Source organism: Chaetura pelagica, unplaced genomic scaffold, assembly GCF_000747805.2.
Source record: "Chaetura pelagica isolate M959 unplaced genomic scaffold, ChaPel_1.0 scaffold82, whole genome shotgun sequence".
Classification (NCBI taxonomy): Eukaryota; Metazoa; Chordata; class Aves; order Apodiformes; family Apodidae; genus Chaetura; species Chaetura pelagica.
This window is the reverse complement of record NW_009952990.1, coordinates 7,376,680-7,397,539: the sequence shown is the minus strand read 5'-3', so window position 1 is coordinate 7,397,539 and position 20,860 is coordinate 7,376,680. Positions and strand designations below refer to the sequence as shown.

General features: G+C 38.1%; 1 protein-coding gene across 1 annotated transcript in view; it reads right to left on the bottom strand.

The window, feature by feature from the left end:
- Positions 1 to 20,860, bottom strand: part of MOCOS (molybdenum cofactor sulfurase) — a 193,375-nt gene that overhangs the window by 32,669 nt on the left and 139,846 nt on the right. The window contains exons 6-8 of the mRNA XM_009996536.1: positions 17,758 to 17,957; positions 16,820 to 16,904; positions 2,330 to 2,451 (exon numbers count right to left, since the gene is read on the bottom strand). Coding sequence (XP_009994838.1) covers positions 2,330 to 2,451; positions 16,820 to 16,904; positions 17,758 to 17,957 — 407 coding nt within the window. The remainder of the gene's footprint in view (positions 1 to 2,329; positions 2,452 to 16,819; positions 16,905 to 17,757; positions 17,958 to 20,860) is intronic.

The following is a 20,860-nucleotide window of genomic DNA, read 5'->3' as shown; positions in this document are numbered from 1 at the left end:
TTAGGATATGCAGTAGATCTGTCTTTGTGATCCAGTCAATACATTACTTTCAGGATGGAAAGAATTAGCCTTCCCCCTAGCATTTCCTCCTTTGAAGCAGACAGCTCACCAGTCCTAAAAAATCTTTGTTGAAAAATGCTTCACATACCCTAACAGTGACCTCCACATAGATACCCCTCCACTTGATATGTCTTTCATACAGCACTCTCTGGAAAACTCTCCCTTAGAGAAGTTTCTCCTTCAGTAAGTGTGTCAGTGAATGCTGTCACTCAACTCAAGTAAAAGCTAGAGACTCCCTTTGTGTATCCACCTAACAGTACCTCACCTATGGACATAAGATTTAGTCCTAGGTCAGCATCTTTGGTCTTTTAAGTACAGCAGCTGTTTTTTTTTCTTTTTCTCAGAATTTAATTTATTTACACATTTCCATTGAATAAAAATGAAAGTGTGAATAGATTATTTACATGAGAGCTTTTTTAAGCAAGAAATGTCACAGTTCAATGAACACAGATGCCATTCATGCAAGGAGTAATAAAAAACAATTTCTCTGTGAAAAAAAATGCAATACAGTAGCAAATATTTTAATGTCATGTGATAGAGTTTATCCTTGACAATAGAGCAGATGTAACATTTGCAAAATTAGGTTGCATCTGTTAATATATATGTAGCCCTTCTGCCAAGTATTGACTGACTGATTGAAGATAGAAGTTCCTGCTGTGTAGATAAGTAAACAAGTTCCTACCTAAGGCCCTAGGAAAACTAACCACACTTCTCCACAGACCCCTCAGGACAGAAAGTTCTCCCTCACAGGCATTTTTTTAATAGAAATCTTCATCAGGGAAGGAAGAATACAGTCAGCACCCTGGAAAAAGGCAAAACTGAAGTGTATGTGCAAACAATGTGATAAAAGATGCCTTCCCCTACACAGTAATGTTGTCAATGACTCATCCAGATCCTTTTCAAAGGACTCATGAGAATGTCTAAAAATAATCACTGCTTGACCACACCACCTCATCACACCACTTTTGGCAGACTGAGACTGTCTCATTTAAGTTTGGGTTTGGCCTATCCCCATTTAAATGTTCAACTTTATTAACATTATGCAGATGTGTAAGAGGCCACTCACTTCTTAGCAAAATCCTCTTTCTATAAAGAGATCCCAGAGCTTTGCAGATGGTCATTTGACATTCTGCACTTCAGCAGAAGGGTAGGCCTTTTTTTCCTTTCTCAGATTACCTTGGGGAACCTGCTCCCCCTTGAAAATTCAAGCATCACTCACTGGGTCTTAGACAATTATGCATGAGGAGACTATGGATATAGAGCTTTCCACTGTAAATCAAAGCACCATTTTGTCAAGAAAGTTATTAAAAAGCCCTTTAAGATCTTCTGCTATCAATCTTGCACATACAAGTGTTTACAAAAGTTAGGTGTTTACAAATGTCTCTGTGACATTGTAAAGGAGCCACTGTAGCTTATTGTTCTTTTTTTTAAAATATAATAAATATTTTTTTTACTGTTCTGTAGTAATTTACCGTAATTTCAAACTCTGACAAATATGCAGACATGAAGTGTCTCCCACTTCACTCTAATACATCCTGTAACACACCTTTTACTGACAATTTATGGAATACATTAGTCATCCAGAAAACAGTCTTTAAATCCGTGTCCTAAAAATCTAACATCCCAGTAATCTTGGTAGACATCATCTAAATTTACTCTCTGAGTTTCACTGTGTATGCTCATTTATTATTTCTTGTCCAATTTGTGTATGCATTTTAAACTGTAAGATCCCACAGCAACACGTCTAGGATCATTCAACATTATTAAGTACAATTAAGGGCACTTAAGGAACAACATGAAATGAATTGTCCAGGAACTTCTGTTCTGTAGGAAGTCTGAATTTCATGTAATTCCAAATCAGAACAAAAGGCCACAATTATGTATTTTCCAATGACATGAAAAGAAGTAATACACACTGCTTTGGGTGCACAAAATGATTTTGTTTCAAGACTTCATTTCAAAGACATTTCAATTAATTTAGTTCTTTAACATGGCTATTGATTTGAAAGGTCAGAGAAAGCAAATAAAATTTGCCTTCATTCTTAAAGTCACAGAGACTCAAAACCACACGACATGGTAAACCTACTTTAGCTTTTAACTAATTAGGGGCTTTTTTTTTTTGACAGAGAGCCAGATTTTCTCCTCCCCTTCAAATCTCCCACCTTTAGGAAAATCAAAACTGACAGCCAGAAAGAAGATGCTGCCTGGGTCACACAATCTAGGTATCTTCCATGGGCAATATATCATGTAATCTCATTCAGAAACTAACCTGCAAGTTCCTCTGAATGTCCTCATTGCTCATCCCCAAATGAATCTGGCAGGCTCCTGTGTTACAGAAGCAACCTGTGCGGAGATGTATGTTGTAGGACTGGCCATTAGCTTTTAGCATTCCTGTACACATTTAGGATTTTTCAGCCTTGTTATTCAGTGGAAAGAAAACAGGGATGGAAGCAGAAATGGTTACCTTGGCATTGAGAGACTGTGCGCACAGCTTACACACAGACACATACAGAGCATATCAGTTCAGGTCCTAAACCTGTTAATGATGGTATATGTGTTTAATTTAAACCTGTGAACAGGTTCATTCACATCCATAATGCTAATTACAGGCCTGTAGTCAAGTGTCATTCAGTGTCTTGACAGAACTGTGACCTCCAACTGCATCTGCAGAGATTGAAGAGAGAGAGGCCTGGGGCACCTCTTCAGTAAGCTAAAGAAAACCTTGTTCTCCAGGGATTTCAAACTGCAAGTCCTCATTACAGACAATGACTGCATCTCTGGGATTTTGGCATACAAATCACAGAATCACGGAATCTTAGTGGTTGGAAGGGACCTCAAAAGATCATCTAGTCCAACCCCCCTGCCAGGAAGGGTCACCTAGAGCACATCACACAGGAACGTGTCCAGGCAGGTTTTGAATGTCTCCAGTGAAGAAGACTCCACAACCTCTCTGGGCAGCCTGTTCCAGGGCTCTGTCACTCTCACAGGAAAGAAGTTCTTCCTGATATTCACATGGAACCTCCTATGCTCCAGTTTGCACCCCTTGCCCCTTGTTCTATCACTGGTCATCACTGAAAAAAGCCTGGCTCTGTCCTCCTGACACTCACCCTTAACATATTTGTAAACATTGATGAGGTCGCCTCTTCTCCAAGCTAAAGAGACCCAGCTCCCTCAGCCTCTCCTCATCAGGGAGAAATTCCAGTCCCTTAATCATCTCTGTGGCTCTGTGCTGGACTCTTTCAAGCAATTCCCTGTCCTTTTTGAACTGAGGCGCCCAGAACTGGACACAATATTCCAGATGCGGCCTCACCAAGGCAGAATACTGATTGAGTCTTTCATATATATCTCAATATAGACATCAAACTAACTGGTATAAAGTTACTCCAGCTCCACTGGAGAATTAATGCTTTCAAGCCGTACAAAGACTGGACTATTGTGTATTGAGTTTGTGTATTGTGTATTGAGTTTGCCCAGCAGTTCCTTGTTTAACCATGCTGGTCTCCTGGCTCCCTTACTTGATTTTCCACCCACTGGGATGCTCTGATCCTGAGCTTGCAAGAAGTGGTCCTTGAATGTTGACCCATCTTGAGCCCCTTTACCAACTAGTACTTTGTCCCGTGTCCACACAGGATCGTGAACTCCACCATCTCATGATCTCTGCAGCCAAGGCTGCCATTGACCGTCACCTCTTCAACCAGACTCTCCTTGTTGGTGAGCACAAGATCCAGCAGCACTCCTCTCCTAGTTGGTTTGTCCACCATTTGTATCAAGAAGTTATCATCAATGCTTGAAGGGTCAGCCCCCTGCATAAGCAATAACATCTGACAGGTCAGGGACTAAGCTGGAATACCTCCAGTTTACCTCCTTGAGTCTTCTACATATGACCACTCAGTCCACAAACTCCTTGGTGTACTTTTTGCTCATACTGTACTGTGTTATACCATTTCTTTATTGTCCTCTAAATAATGAATAGGCAGAAATACAATACAGGATGACAAACTGGCATGAATAAATTATGTGAAGGAATGAAATGTGCAAAGAGAATAGAAGCACGTCTATATGTGCCTAGGAAGGAGACACATATATGCATGCATTGGTGGAAGAGCACTGCAGAAGATACATGGATTGTCAGGGTTTCATAGCACACCTAAGAAACAGCAGCACACCATAGGGATCCTCTTAACACAGTTAAGAAATCACGGAAGCATACTTCAGGGATCTGAAAATGTTTTATGTTGATTCCAAAAAGCAACAACAGCAACTGGTAAGGTTAACTAAGCAAGTATAGCTACTGCCAGTTATTTCTTTGACTACAGATGATGAACATTCCTGGTGATGATGGGGATAAAGGACAGTCAGATGGTCAGAAAAGCAGCAAGAAACCTGGCACATCCTATCTCTACCTCAGACTTGCAGAACAAACTCGCACAAGCTGCATCAATCTCCTTGTCCTTTTGCTTCTTTTTCTGCAAAATGGAGAGTTGAGAGCTCTGAGAATAACCACGCTGCAGACTGAGAGGACCCCAGCACGCCAGTGACACAGTCCTCCTTGCAGGGGGTTCAGGCTCAGAGTGACAGCTCAGCATAAAGTTGCAGGAATGGAAGTGTTGACCACCTCAAACTAACCACTTCCCTAACTGTGAGCTCATGCTTTATCTGCCTGAAGTATCAATGTAAACAGTTAACCTAGCTTTTCTAGCTGGCATCTCTATTGGCTTTTGTCATTTTTAGTAGCAGTTTCTCTTTGTATAGGATAACGTCCCAATACATGTAACAAGTACTTCTGGGTATGATTCAGCCTGTCTCCTGTCTTCTGATGTCAGCCTGTCTTCTGCCATCTCTGAGTTTAACTGGGAGATATCAAGCACTTTTAACTTAATTATCTCAGCAGCTTGAAAAAACAAGCCTTTTGTTAGAACTTATTCCAAGCTGAATTAATTCAATCTAATTAGTGCTTGCCTTTGCTAAAAGTTCAAACAGTTGAAACAGCATTATGGTTTTGTTGGTTTTTTTTCATGTATGGGGAACAAGGAAGTCCACACAAAGATGTGTTGTATATACAGAAGAAATTCTACATCATTGCAGTGCACGAGTTCTCAAGTTCACACTTAAATACATTCTGCCCCACTAGTTCAGTTAAAAATGGTTAATTTCTCAAGCAGAGGTACAATCAAGTAACTCCATATATGCAGACTTGGAAATCAGATAATTCAATCAGTCCTAAGATCACTATTCATGATTAATGCCATAGAGAATATCCTGTGTTCAAACTATGCTTCTCAAATCAAAGTTATAGTAAAAGGCATTTGTTGAGAAAGACTGTTGTGGTGTCATTAGCTTTGTTCTGTCAGAAGACTTCAATCTGTGAACAGTGACATTTCCTTGACTTCTTTTTTCATTTAGATGAGAAAAGTTGTCATCCTGGTACAACATGGTTTGTCATGATGCTACTGACTCATGGGTGGATCCATCTTTCTGTTAATCATGACAAGGAAGGCAAAAATCATGCAGATGCTTCACTACTGAATTTGTACAGTGTTTGGGCTTATTGGCTCAATCTACAAAAAACTTGAAAAATACATAGATGATTTATTATTATTAAAAATAATAATAATTATTATTATCATTATTATCATTGCTGGGTCAGCCTTTCTAATCAAAGTGTAGTGCAATGAAGTTTTCATGCCCCAACTTCAAGAATTTTTAAGAAATCTTCTTAATTTTGTGAAATAAATGATTACTGTTCTTTAATGAACCATAATTTCATTTTAGCTGTGCGACCCACTACCCTTCTCCAATAACACTTGTGTATTAACCTGTACAGTAGAAAAAGATTATTGATACATAAACACATAGGAACATAAGAGGAATATATAGGGAATTGTGGTTCAGGAGAACAAAGATACGTTAGCCACAACTTCAGTATTAATCAAACTCTGTTATCACCCATGTGATAAGGCACCCAGATCTTTGGACAGTGATGCACACTTTCCATTGAAAACAATTTTACCATGTAAAGAATCAGGAAGGACAGCACTGCAAATCTATCTGTCCCTTGAATGCATGTTTGACTTTCCCTTTGACATATGCTTCACTTTTTGCTTGTTTAGTTTCACCCTGGAATTAGGCTACTTGGGGAGTTAATCTCTCTCTGCAGTACTACCACATAGCCAAACAAATAGGACATAAAACATCTGTTACAGTTATTTCAATTAAGAAAAGCTTATTTAAATAAAGCACAACTTTAAAATTGCCACAAGGAGCAATAATGGCTATGGAGCTCAGGGTTATGCAATACAGAATGTTGCTTGCAGCTCTGTCTGTAAGAGCAGTAGGTGACTTTTGGGAGCCAGGAATATGTTTATCAATGAAGGCACAGAACCATGAAGAGTGTTAATGGTAAGTACACAGCTTAATATGTTCAGATTGTCAGTTTTGGTGATTCCCCGGGTCTGATATTTGGAACTTTTGTGCCTTGGTCTTTCAGAGCTTAAAGACTACAATTAAACTGCAAAAGACATGCAGAAATCTTGGAGCATTTTTACTGATTTCAGTCAGTGAGGACATGGTAATTTAGGCATTACAACATCCTGGAGTCCTGTCTGCTCCTCAGAGCCCTTTAGCATCCATTACTTTTCTGAAGCTCCACTGTGGGCCAAGCCCTGTAGGTTTCTTCACACCCTGACACTTCTGATGTCAGATCATCTTGATTTTTGACAAATGTGGTCTTCAAGTTTAATAAACACACATAAATAAAGTTCACCAAAGTCAACTTTTAAAATAGTTATTTTTTTAATTATTATTTTTTCTTTCAGAGGTATTTTCTATTTTAAGCATAATTTAGTGTTTCCCAATTGACCAAATGCTCACAGTTAGGAGTCTGTTTGTTTTTTGTGTGTGTGTGTTTTTTTTTTCTAATAGTGTTCCACATGAAAAATACTAGTCCAATGTATTTTTTTTTTTTAATATAAAAGATGTTGAGGTGATGAGGGCTTTCTCCCCTTGTTTTGATGCATAATCCTACAACAGTCTCCCTAGGATAAGTGGCATTTTAGTTCCCACTTGGCAGCTGGACAGTCCAAAAATACCCTTGATTCTGGTGTGTTCTGATTTCCCATTCTCTGTCACCCAGCTGTACCCATGACTCCTCTACCTTTGCTAAATGCCTGACTTCTGCTATCCATTCACTTTAGAGCCTCTTTGGTGGTCATTTGAAAGGTGTAAACTTCTCTGGCTTTGGTAGCCCCCCAGTATCAGATCACGACAGTTCCACTAAAATAAGCCTGAGGATGATGCTTAGTGTAGATAGTTACATATTAAGTGATAGTAAATATTTGCAAATAGAATCTAGTTTTGCATTATTTCTAATCAGCTAAGTTTAAGATTTTGACTAAAAATTATGGATTCCCTAGAAACCCCAGCTGAAGTAATTCCCATAGGATCCAATTCTGTAGCTCTTATTAAAGCAAGTACTTCTTATTTGTGCAAGTTCTTTTACTGAGTATTGCAAGAATTATTAATGTGAACAAGCAACATTTGTATAATAGATCATGAAGTGTCCCAAAAAAATCAAAATCATGTAAGTCATTACTGGAAGGTACTGTCCAGGAATTGGGACTTCTCATCCTACCTTCTACAGTGCTCAAACTTCAGAGCACTTTGTTTGTCTGATGGATTTGCTCATTACAAGAATTTTACTGCACACCACTGATGGCTGGTTATAAAACAGGCTTCATGACACTCTTCTCCACATCCACCGGTAAATTAATTTGCTGATTCATGGCATAGAATTGGAGAGAAAGTAAGCTAGCTCTTTCTGCCATCCAGCATTTGACTGTGAAATGTTGTTGCTGATGTAAACGCATACTTAATCTTGTTTAATAAAATTTAATAAGTAGGTCAGAAGAAAAAAAAAATCAGCACTTGTTTCCAAATCATTTAGTAGAAGGAGAAAAAACATTTTAGCTGAGTTACAGCATACTTAAACTGGTTTAACTGCATGGTTTCCTGCAACAAAGGCATTTTTTCCCAACCCAGGGAAAGAATTTCTAAGTGGGCAGATTCCCACAGAATTGATGAATCTGATCCTCTTCTCCTTATTGTATCTCTAGTTGTTGACAATGCTTTAAACTAATTGCAGAGTGGATGTAAATCTCTCTTTAGACTACACCCATTCATCACTCACTCGGACCGAAGAAGGCAGTGAAGTATTAGACAGAGATACAGAATTCACTGAAATTGCCAAACTCAGTGTCCTGGTAGTGGAAATGCTAGCTTGCCAGGAACTCCACACTTGATGTGATAATTTTCTCCGCTGGTTAAGAGACAGACAAATATTAGGTAAGAGAGGCAGGCTGGAAACATCAGCATATTCAGGATATGTGGGTTGCTATTCTCCAAGAATTCTCACTTAGAAGACACTATATATAAGCAAACTGCAGGTCCTCCATGCTTAAAAGAGTAAGAATAATTTTACATTTCTGTGACCCAGAAGCTAGATAATACTTTAGGGATGGAGTGGCTATAAGGAAGAAACAAAGCACTCTCTTGATCGCTAATGGATGACCTCACATTTTTTCAACTGCTTCTCAATTCTCTGCAGTACATGTAGTGAATGGATTTAACTGGATCATATATAAACTTCATGAGTACAAGATCTAGCTATTTGAAGCTGAGCAGGCTGATGAGTGGGCTAAACACCTCAGTTTTCTTTGATCTGACATCTCAATGGCCATAGGTCTCTCCAACCAATGGCATCTTCTTTTAGCTTTTTTTTTTTTTTTGATTTTTTTTTTTCAGTGGCAATGAAAATCTGATTTGATAAAATTATGCCAGGGTAAAGATGGGTTACAGGAAGAAAAGCAAAGCAAAGGAAAACAAGCTCTCTGTGGTTTCCTAACTCTGACTTCAACAGAGCATTCCTTTCTAAGTCATAGGAAAAGGTCTGTATCTCTGCATCCCATTGTGCATATCTAGCTGTTTACTAGGCTAAAGCCTTTGGGTCAGACTGCAACTAGTCAGAGAAGTGGAAGCTAGAGACAAAAAACACAGAAGACTAATCTATAATTTGTATCAAAAAGGGATAAAGGAGAAAGTAGCAGACTAATACAAGTGGAAACAATGCTTAGGAATAAAAAGGTGCAGTGCATGACACTGAAAGTATAGTAACATAGACTTAATTCATGCCCCAGTCCAAACCCTCTTCATTTTTTCCTCTTTGTCTTAAATCACTTAAGCCCTCCTTTGTCTGTATTTATCCCTGAAAAGGGGGATATTATGTCACAGGAAGGTTATAGGGTTATGTGTTGAAATATCACTTTAGTTATGTAAATGCAGGATCCTATACAGGATTTGTGTGTGGGGCAGGAAGATGCAAGCAAGGTAATAGAGAAGATGCAGCCAGGCTTTCTTTGTCTTTCAAGGATTCAGATGGTGGACTGAAACTGGACATTGAATTTGTTCAAAAGAAGTCGATCTGCTTTTACTATGGTCAAGAAAAAACAAATCCAGCAGGGGCTGTCAAAAGTGCAGGCCTTTTGCTGCTACCATGTGGTTTCTTTTCACTTTTCTCTCCCGTGAAACAACTTCTGTAGTTTAGAGCCACAGTTTGGCCCTGTTACTAAACATAAAATATTTAGCTTCCCTCATTCGTCTGATAATTTTTCATCTGAACAAGTATGAGTATTTTCCTTTTATCTCTTTTCTGAGTTTCCTTATCAACATGCAAGGACAATCCAGACAAGCAGTGTCAGGCAACAACTTCAGTCTAGGCTTTTATGAAGCTTTCTAAACATGACCATCTCTGATGAGCAGTTTAATAGCAGGCCATTGCAAGCATACTATCTCACATGCATCTTTGTCCCCCCACAATGAGAGATTACAGAAAGCAACTCAGCCTTTACTCTGCCTCAGCAAGAAAAGAGCTTCCGAACCTACTAAATAGGCTTGCAGTTATCATACTGACTCTCTCAGGAACAGCATCTCCCTATGGTCAGTAATCCCCTAGATAAGCTGTGGTAGACAGCTCCTTGTTTTAAGGGCTGTCTTTGAGTGTGCAGTGTCATGCAACCAGATGCAAGCAAAGATCCAGATTATAATGGCATTTCTTGCCTGTTTGAAGCAACAAGGTGCCACTTCTTGGCAAGTCAGTGTGGTTTGCTGCATTGCTGCTATCTCCCTGCTTACCAGACATGCACAGTGCAACTGGAAACTAACTGGAACCAAGGAAATTAGTGGACATTCAACAGAAATCTTCACAACAATCTTTTTCTCCCTGTAATTTTGTTTGCATTTTATTGTGCTGGTCCATCTGCCATCCCCAGCTTCCTGAAATCAATGGCTAAATCTATAGCTAAAATCAATAGTGAGCAATCACTCCAGCAATTTTTAGGTAGCTATTGGGAAGATGGCCAAAAATCCCATTAGGCATGTTAAGAAGACTTTTCTTTCCCTGAGTCATCAAAATTAATATGAGTGGATATGCTTCTAAAAGCATTAGTGTAACTAACTCAAAGTTGTTTGAACATCTCTGCACTGACGTTCTTGGCTGGAATTAAAAAATGCTGGGTTTCAATTTCCTCTGTCTCAGAAGAAAAAATGCTGCACTTCCTAAAGTGCAAAACTGAATGATTGTTTTACATGAAAATAAAAAGTAATGGATGGGAAAAAAATACAGAAGTATTACAGTTTTAAGAACAAAACAAAAATCTCCAGCTTAATACCTTTTTATGAAGATTTATTTCACAGAGATTAAATAAAATAGAAATTATCCCTCACTGCTCCTTAACAGCAATTCACTTTCTCCTGTAGGGACATGGTATGAATTTCCAGACAAGTACTGATAGCTAGTACCAGACTCCAATTTGTAGTCTGATCAAATTGACCCGGTAACCATTTCCAGTGGATGTGCAATCCTGTAGCTCCTTTTCTTCACACTCTTCCAATTTACATGTTGTCCTTGCTCTAATTCTGTACCTATATAAATGTAGAGTGCACTGGAACTAACACAGCAGTGAAACAGGGGGCACCATCTAAGATACAAACAGCAACTATTTCAAAAAATCTACTCATCACAGGTATCATTTTGGTCCCTTTTATCATGTAATGATAAGTGGTGATATGGATATGCATTCAACCAGCTGTGTGTATATACAAATGTATCTGTCACTTGGTATCTGAAGATTTGCCAGTGTTTAACATATTTCCTCTCCATTCCTGTGAGATTAGAATAAGTTGGGAAGACAGACATTGAATCCCTCAAGGTGACACTGAAAGACTACAGCAGAAGGAGGAGATTTCATCTGGCCATTGCCAGGTCCTGGCTACTGATCTAGGTCCAGCTAAGCAATTTCTTAGAACATCACTGAAGAAAAAGGAAGCTTTTAAAAGAGAACGTTGTGAAATTGAAGCAACTAAAGTGTACTTGCAATATGAAAGTGTTTCCAGTACTAGCTACCATCATTTTATTTGCCTTGAACAACTACTTTCACATGCATTTTTCACCCTGCTTCACACCACTATGTCCCATGTTCCTTCTGTTTGCAAACCTGACCAAATGCAAACAGAATTATTTCAACCTGCTTATACTGCTCTGTGTCTTCCCTGGGTACATCTCTTCTACACAACACCATTTCAGACTGCTTGTCCAACTGTCCTCTGCCTCTCATGGGGTAGAATCTCCTATAATGCTTTCCTGCCAAATCAGTGTCTCATTCATTGCCCAATTCATGTAATAATGGACTTCAGCTGCATTGTGGGAAATTTAGGTCAAGCACTAGAAAATATTGTGTAATAGTGAATATAGCTAAGTTCCAGAATGAAATGCCTTCAGAGGCTGCAGAAAGGTTCAGATAATAACGATACTATCTTGGCACACAATGATGATGGGTAACCTCTCATAGTCCCTGCAGTTCTAAAATCTATTTTTCCTCCTCCATGTCCTCTAAAACCACAGGGATGAACTGGCTTGGCTGCTAAGCTGCTTACAAGACAATTCATTGCGATAGGATGCTTTGGATACAGAAGGATGAATGAGGTTAAGAAGAAAACAACATTCCTTTTGTTTCTTGAGGGAGTCTCATTCTGCTTTTCCCCTCTTCTTATACTGTTAGCATGTGGACAACAGCAGAAAGAGGCTACCAGCATAGAGAATGTGATCTAAGTTATCTGGGGTCACATATTCTGATTTAAGACCCAGGTCTTCACTTCAAAATTGTAGCAAATGGAGGCAGAAAAGGAAAAAAAAACAAACACAACAGTGGGGCACCGAGTCTATACTTACATTATTAAAGGGAGGTTGAGATGGAAGGAAAGTGGGTGAGACAGTGGACAGATGCTATAAACAAAAGCAGTCATCAGATTGCACTGCAAATGTGTGCTGAAGGGGCACATCCTAGAAGAAAAGTGTTGATAGGTTTGTTTGTTTTTTTCCTTGAGAAATGGATGAAGAAAGATAAGTTCAAAGTCTAGATGTCTCTTCACTCTAACCAAGCTGATGAAAGTGAGCCAGGACATGCTAATGCAGGCTCCTAGACAAAACTGATGACCATCTCTCAAAGGGTTCTCAGTCTTGAGAGGTAAAACTCATCCATATGCAACACTACAGAAGAGCCTACTTTAGGCAAACCAAAATTCTCTATCTTTGGCAGCTGATTCCTGTTATAGCAGTTTGTCTATCACAGACAAGTGTGAAGTGGCAGGCAAGAAGGCTGAGACTGCTAATGGACTGATGCTTGTTCCCTTCCTGACAGGATTTTTAGGAGGCATGGAAAGCATATAAGGATACCAAGGGAACTTTTGCAGGTGAGACAATCACAGCAAGCTACCTGTTTAGCTTACGGCTCCAGGCAAAGGAGGCAGTGTGAAAAAGCAGAATGGGAAAGACAGCTGGTAATCCACAATTGAAATAATGGCCATTTTTCAAAAGATTGCTATGCTAGTTTGCTCAAATTTTTATGCCCGTGACACATAGGAGAACAACATATTGACTCAGAAGACCAGAGTAAAAAAGAAAAAGTTTTATAAGGGAAGTGTTATTTTTCACTGGGGGTAGAAAACATTGAACTGGAAGCTGTGACTGGTAAGAGCTCTCCAGGGCATACAATTCAAGAAATATTTCAGGTAAAATTCCATCTACCCATCCATCTCTGCTTCTTACCCTTTTCCCTTCTTCCAGCTCTCAAACTGATTCAACAGAATGAAATGTGTAAGGTTTATAAAATTACCCTGCAATTATCTATTGAATATAAAAAGAACATTTCACAGGTGTCTTCCTATCAGGACAAAGAGGAAAACTTAATATTAGCATAAAAGGTCCCTCATAGCAGAGATTTTTATTTTTTTTTTTTTTCAAATCTGCTAATGGGAGGGAACATATAACTTTGCACTTTGACCTGATTTATAAGAAATACATTTTTTTTTGTGTGTGTGTGTATGATTGTTGCTTCAAAACAGTGTTATTTCTCCTCTGGCATTCAACACAGACTGGAACCTCACAGAGTCATATACAAGCTTTTGATAAAAAAGATGGCAAGGCTGCAAACTCAAGCTGAGTTGTTGCTGTCAGACAGTGCTTCAGAGCTTGGAAGGACTTGGGAGTGTATAAACACATGACATTCATAGATGCTGAAGACTACAGAGAGCCACTATTAATAAATGAGCCAGTGGTGACTCTGTGTGAAGAGTCTGAAGTATTATTAGTTCAGCACTTAGCATATACATAACCCCATGTTTGGGATACAACAAACACCCTATAGTATCTAGAGGTAATTGCCTAATTTCCTGGTAGCCTCACAAGGAAGCAGAAGATTGGCAGCTTGCTGCAGTAATGTCAACTCTGCTAAGTCAGTGGTGCAGGATGGAAGCTGCAGAGGCCCTTCATCGCTACCCCTGCATTTTCTCTCCTTTCAAAATCACCAGCCACACTTCATTAATAGCAAAAACTATAATGCTGAAGAATTATTCACCCTAACTAGACAAGTATCTATGAAGAAGCTGCTTGGTATACAGACCATCTTTATGTCAAGCGCTGGACCTCTCAAGTACTCATCATCATTTAACCCCTCTTACTGGGGTATTTTGGTGCTGCAATGCAAATAACACATAGCATAAAATGACAGACATGCTACTGCAGGGGACTGGCAACTTGCATGAAAAGAATACAGGTATCCTCCCAGGTCATTTCAAGAACAAATTGCTACCTATAGTAGCCTGCAAGACAGTTTTACTGAAGGAAATAATTTTCATGGGAAGTGTTTGGTGTAGCTCAAAGGAGGAAATGTAATGCTATTTTAGTGCCCAAAGACAAGGGGCTTATGGAGATTTCAAAACTGTAGTAGTTTTATCCCTAGTTTCTTGAAAAATCTGAAGAAAAAAACAAAGCTTTTGAGTGACTATTGGTGTTTGGAGTCTGGAAGTCCCTCTTCTTTAATTGTTTTAATTACCATTTAGAGCAAAATAACTAAACCAGTAATTAAACTGTCAGTTAAACCAATGATACATATAGTACACAAAGTTTATTCCAAATAGTGTGCTCTAAAACAGGGATACCCCTCAACAATCACAAAGAAACACTTAAATGAAGAAGCAATAGCAATTCAACTTCCATAACTATTTCAATCCCACCTTATCACTTCTTAACATTTGAGTAGTCTGTATCATATGTACTGTAAAAGGAGGCTGTCAAAAAAGCTGCCATCCCTGAGAGTGCAATCACTGTATGGTTTAATTTGTGTGTCTCACTCTAATGAGATGCTTTCATGTGATCTCAAGTGCTGCAATGAGGATTTTACTCAAGGATGAACCTGAGACTGTGGCTACTTCCTATTGGTGTAATTGACTTGATGTATGTAATTTAAGCATGTTTGTGCTTAGTGGCATAATCTTGTTAGATCTGGTAGTCAGACTGATAACAGACAAAAATAATTTTCAATAATAGAAGCAGGTAAAAACAGCTTTCCTTCCAAATTCTACACAGATAAAAGATGCAACTTTTCCCCTTCTTTCATTTTCCAGTGGCAGTGTTAATTGTCATGTATTTCACTACATGCCTTTCACATCCTAAATATCTTGGACTTAGTTCAGAGTTTTGAATATTGTGTAAATTATGCAAATCTTGAGGCTTAAATGTAAGCTTAGTATCCTCTGAAGACACTGTCTACTTATGAAGTCTTTCTTGCTAATTTCAAATGTTCCAAATAAACTGTTCCAAAACTCATCATGATATTTTCTCTGGAATCAGTTAGCGAGATTGTCCTTTTCAGGCTACCAAATGTTGATGTCCAGCCACACTGTGCCTTCTAACAGGCAATGGGTACATAACAATTGTCTATCAGAAAGACAAATAGAACTGGTTGGATGTTTGGTTATAAGAAATAAATTATAGACGGGATGCCATCCATAAAGGAATAAGATATTCCATCATTTCTCTTAATATACTAGCTGAAATACAGTTTAATTAATTAGTGTCCACTAGTAGTAGGTAGGTATGTCAGGGAGAAATGTCATCCGAAATTGTCCCTTCATCAAAGATTCCCCAAAATGTTTTCTGGGAGCCTTATGAAACTGTGTTCTCCTAACTCCACTAGATTACATTTGAACACTGACCAGTGAATCCACATGTATGTGCAGATCACAGACATGACCAAACTAGAGGACACAATTTCATTTCTAAGTCATTCATGGATGTATTTGATTTAACCGTGATTTGAACAAACCTATATTATTTTAGACATGCATGCATGTATGAGGATGAGAGTTTACTGTAAGTTTCATGATGCTTACTCTCTTCTGTATGTATTTTCTTTGTAATTGTAAAGATGAAGCAAACATTTTTCTCCCCCATAACTGCTGTAAGATGTCTATGCAAGAATTTAATTCCATAAAGATGCCAGTTATATACATATCACACACATTATAGCTTTAGAAAGAATAGTGCTGTTGCTTGTTAATTTCTAAAAGTCCTTAAATTGTGCATTATTTTAATTAAACAAAGTAATCTAACAGGCACTGCAGATGCCATGGGTATGCATTTGGAAACTTTACAGATCTTCATTCAACATACTCATGCCAGAAGTGACAAGAATCTGGTGAACAGCACAATCCAGATGATACAGATCAATAAAGAAGCTTTTTTATGAGCAGACACTGCAGCAAACAGGCACAGTGGAGACAGAAGACTATAAAACAATACAGTTGGGTTTAAAAAAAAGAAGCAGGCAAGAGCCATTGTTACTAGGGAACTGTTAAAATCAGAAATGCAAATAAAGGGTTTGGTTTTAAATGAAGGACAAAAGTAACTTCAGAGTGTTTGTGGGGTGTTTTACCAACCCAGCTGTGTTAATGTCTCCAGTCTTTTATGAACATTGCCACAGATATTCAAGACTGTACAAATGGCTAATTCACTCCTAGAATGTGGAATTATTTAAAATGAAATGTGGCAACTATCTGAGACTATTCGGTAGCACAGTCAATAAAAAAACATATGGGAAGAAGAGCTTTTCCGGTACTATACATTTGCACATCCCATGTTCATCATGTATGGTAAGTGTCTTAAAAGGAATTGTAAAACTCCATATTGACTGGCTACAAAGTAACTGCTTCACTTCTGTCCTCCCTTGCGCATATATGGATCTCCTCTTGTATTCTCACAGACATGTCTCTGTGTCCATCTTGTTAGATGTCTGTTCTCCTCTCTGGCAGAGGAATGCTGAGAAACATCTTTTGCAGTATTCCCACTCTCTTCCTACTGGCCCAGAATTACCAGCTTCTGAGAGCAATGCAGCTCTGCCACTACTGCTGGCAGGAGGAAGTAGCTGCTGAGACAGATGGTGCCAGTTACTGACAACCTTTAAAAAAACAAAGGTCATACACTTGGACTTGACTTGTGGGCTTATGAAACTGTTAGCCAATGAAAACCATAAGCATTAAACAAAACTAGAGTATTGTGGGTTTTCTGACTTCTGCTGATGAACAAGTGAGCTACATTACCCCACACTACGTACTGCCCACATGGTGCAGTTATACACCACTATGCTCATAACACCATTACCTCTCCACTGAAGGCAGAAAAGTTTAACGAAGTTTTGTGTTAAAGATACTCAGAATACCTGATGGATAAAGGCTAGAAAAAACTGTTGAGAAAGATAGCATTTAAGGATTCTTTGAGCTTGAATCTCGATCCTAACTCTGATCATTGAACTTTATTCAATCATTCCTCAGGTATATTGCAATAATGTAATTATTAGAACTGAAGGGAAAAGATAAATCCTCTGTCATGGGTGACGGCAGTATTTTGAGACCTGATTTCATTTGTGTGTCTAAGATCCAAGGCAGCCTCCTGTATCAGCTTTTCTAAACTTGCTCTTCAATTCCCAGTTTTGAGCACTCTAGAGAAGAAAGTCAACAAGAAACCAAACTGCCTAGTCAATGCATCCTATTAAAACAGCTCACTTTCAAGCTTCTTATGAGTTGAGTATTAAATCTGTAAGATACTGGCTTTGGCTATTACATACTTCGCTTTGTGCTGGCACTATTTATTGGATTCTCTTTCTGCTACTTTGAAAATGGTGTGTAGATGTTGTGCATGACTACAAAAAAAACAAATCCAAAAACCTCTGAAGGGGTCACTAATTATATCCTAATTATGAATATACTTAAAATCTAAACATAGCTTCCAGTTAAGGCAAGAGAAAAACATACCTGTGAAAAGCCGATCACCTCTCCATTTTCATCGAGCACATTAAAATTAATGATTGGACCCTGGACATCAGGATTGCTGAAGTCTGTATCGCTGTAAATACGTACTACAGGAGCCCCATTGGCATATTTTAAGGTGGACAGCACGGTATATGTGTAGTGAGCTAATGCAAAGGTATGCTGCTTTATTTTCTCCATTCCACCTACAAAAGAAAAGTGCACGTACATGTCAGACTTTTTATGGAACTTTAAAAGAAGGATAATGTTTCAGAACAATGTAGCTGGGATGTAACCAACACAAAATTGGTAGCTTTGGTTTCCTTTACATGAATATACAATTTGCAAACATTTCTTTCCTCACACAAAAGCTTCAGAAGTTCTGTTGCACTAAATATTTATCTACAATTAACCTATTGTACAAATCTAAAGTTACTCTGAAATGGATTCACGCACATGGCAACTTTGATAGTTCCAGTCTAAACATATCACTAAGTCATTCCAGCACAATTAATTTGAAAAACAAGTTTTGCTCCAGATCTGGCTCTGGAAATTGCAGGAATGAGGCACCAATTCTAGTACAGCACAAAAAGGAAACTGCTATGTCCAAGATTAAAAAAAAAATTAAAAAAATTACACATGAAATGACAAATTAAAAGTGTTAGCCTACAAGAATTTTACTTGAATATTGATGAAATATTCTTCCAAGCCTGATCTTCTTTTTGCAGAAGAAAAAGAAAGAGGATGTTGTGAATGTCACATTGACTACACCCATGCAATCTATCAGAGAAGTTTTTCAGAGAAGTTTTCACAGAACTTGGCCTGGAAAAAGTAGAAAGAGGAAATATGCTGTCTTTCTTTTCCTTTTATTTCCCCCCCAGTCCCCTTGGCCCCTTAGTTTCCTTTTTTTTTTTTCCCCTACATGGACGAGTCTGGAAAGAAGGACTTCATGTATTTCCTGATAGATGGAGACTTCTACATTTCTGCATTCTGAGGGGCTGTTCTGTCTCCATTAGATGTCCCTATTGAAATGGCTTCTTATTCTTGTCCTGAGAGAATCTGCCATAGGATGATATACTGTGGTCACCTATGGCTTAGGGAACATTATGATTCTGTGCAGGAAGTTAAAACATAAGCATCAGATACAAACCCAGCCCCTTCAGTCAATGAAGAACATACGTAATCTGATATGAAGAAGTAGGTTGTGATATTTACTGGGATAAACTGCTGACAGGAAACAAGTAATTGGGTATGACAATAAATATGGCAAGAGAAAAGGAATAACCCTAATCCTAACCCTAATCAAACAGTAATTTATCACAGTGAACAAGAAAAGTACAAGTAATCTTCAAAGTACAAACTGTAAACTTATGAATTTGCATTTTTATGGAAGACAATTAGAAGATAACTCTAAGTATTCTAAGTAACACACGGAGATACCTGAAGGTTAACAACATGTTTATACCCAATCAAATCTCCACCGAAGGCAGCTGGAGTTTTGGCTGAAAATCCACAGTGGTTTCTATTATGTGTACTACATGTTGTACTATGGTGGGCCTACATCGTGGGGGAAAAAAAAAAAGGAAAGAATAATGCCCTCGAAAGCCTTCTGAAGTAGTATTTTTCTGCCTGGGTTTTAGAATCATAGTATTCTTTGTGATGTTTCTGTAAGTAAAAAAGAGGTTTGACACTTTTACTATTTTTTAAAAAGAAAACAACACTGCATAACTATGAATATCACACTTCTGTGAATATTATATTTATATCTGAATATCTGGAAACGTCTACACTCTGTTATAACAGCCCTTGGAGAAGAAATCTTGTAATCTGCTTGTTGAGTTTTGTGCTTTTACCCTTAAAAAGACTGCATCATTTATGATTGTATACAAAGGAAAAGCGGAAAAGTATCTTTCTCTTGACATCCAGAAGAATTACATTAAATTCTGTTACTTCACTTTTCTTCAAGTTTCTCTCCTTTAGATTAGCTAGGACAGCAGATAGCATAGAAACAGGTTAGATATAATGTGGAAGCATCTTTTTGGTACTAAAGAATAACAACTACATATAAGATATTTAAAGAGATACTAACACACAAAGCACTTTCAAGGAACATTGCCAGAAGCAAATCAGCACAATTTCTAGATACTAGACATAAGAAACTTGGCAAGCATCTCTAGAACATTTTGGTCTAAACAATTACGTGTATTTTCAGAGTTTTGGAGAAGAAAAGATTGCCTAGTCAGAGATGTCCTAGGCATTACATGGTAGAAGTTAAGGGTCTTGAATTAGTAAAACAAAATAAAACAGCTATTACTCTGCAATTGCCAGAAAGTAGCTGTCTTAAGAGAAGTGACTATCTTGTCAGCTTCTGAGACATCTGTAATCTCCTGATTCAAAGCTTTTCCAAGTTGGCAGGAATCTTTTAATGGAAAATTAAACTACTGTCTTTGTATCTTGTTGAAGAAAACTCTTTTTCAGAAATTTCAGTCTCTCATTCACAGCAATCATCCTGCTATCATTTCTGTATTGTCTTCAGCCATTCTCTTTTAAAGTTGCTTAATCATATTTCCTTGTTCATTATTGAGAAGCTGATGAGTCTCTTAATTATTTATTCTGACAAATCCAAGTGCAATAGCAGTGCAGTTGCTTTGTTGCCCTGTGACTGGAGAGAGCAAGATGTGTTGCCAGGGTCCCACATTTTAAAGTAGCAGAATAGGTTGTGATTAGGTTTGATGCCACAGCAAATCCTGTGAAACAAATGCCAGCAATCTGAAGCTTGTTCTGACAGAAATAGTGGTATATTCAGAAAATAGTTGTGATTTATTTTTATTTTGCTAAACAAAATGACATGTAGTGTATCCTGCATAAATCCAGTGCTTACCTCATTTCCCTCTCCCTACTAGGGAAGTGAATATGAGAAAGAGAAAATGAAAACTAGAACAAATCTTTTGTCTCCAACATGATCTAAGGACTTCCATTATTGCATCAAGCTTCATACTTGGGTGACAAAAATAAAACTCATTGCTTTACTGAATCTGTCTAGAGTAAATGAGAAGGCAATCTTCTATATTATGGTTGAATTGGTATTTACTAGCTTATAGCATTCCTG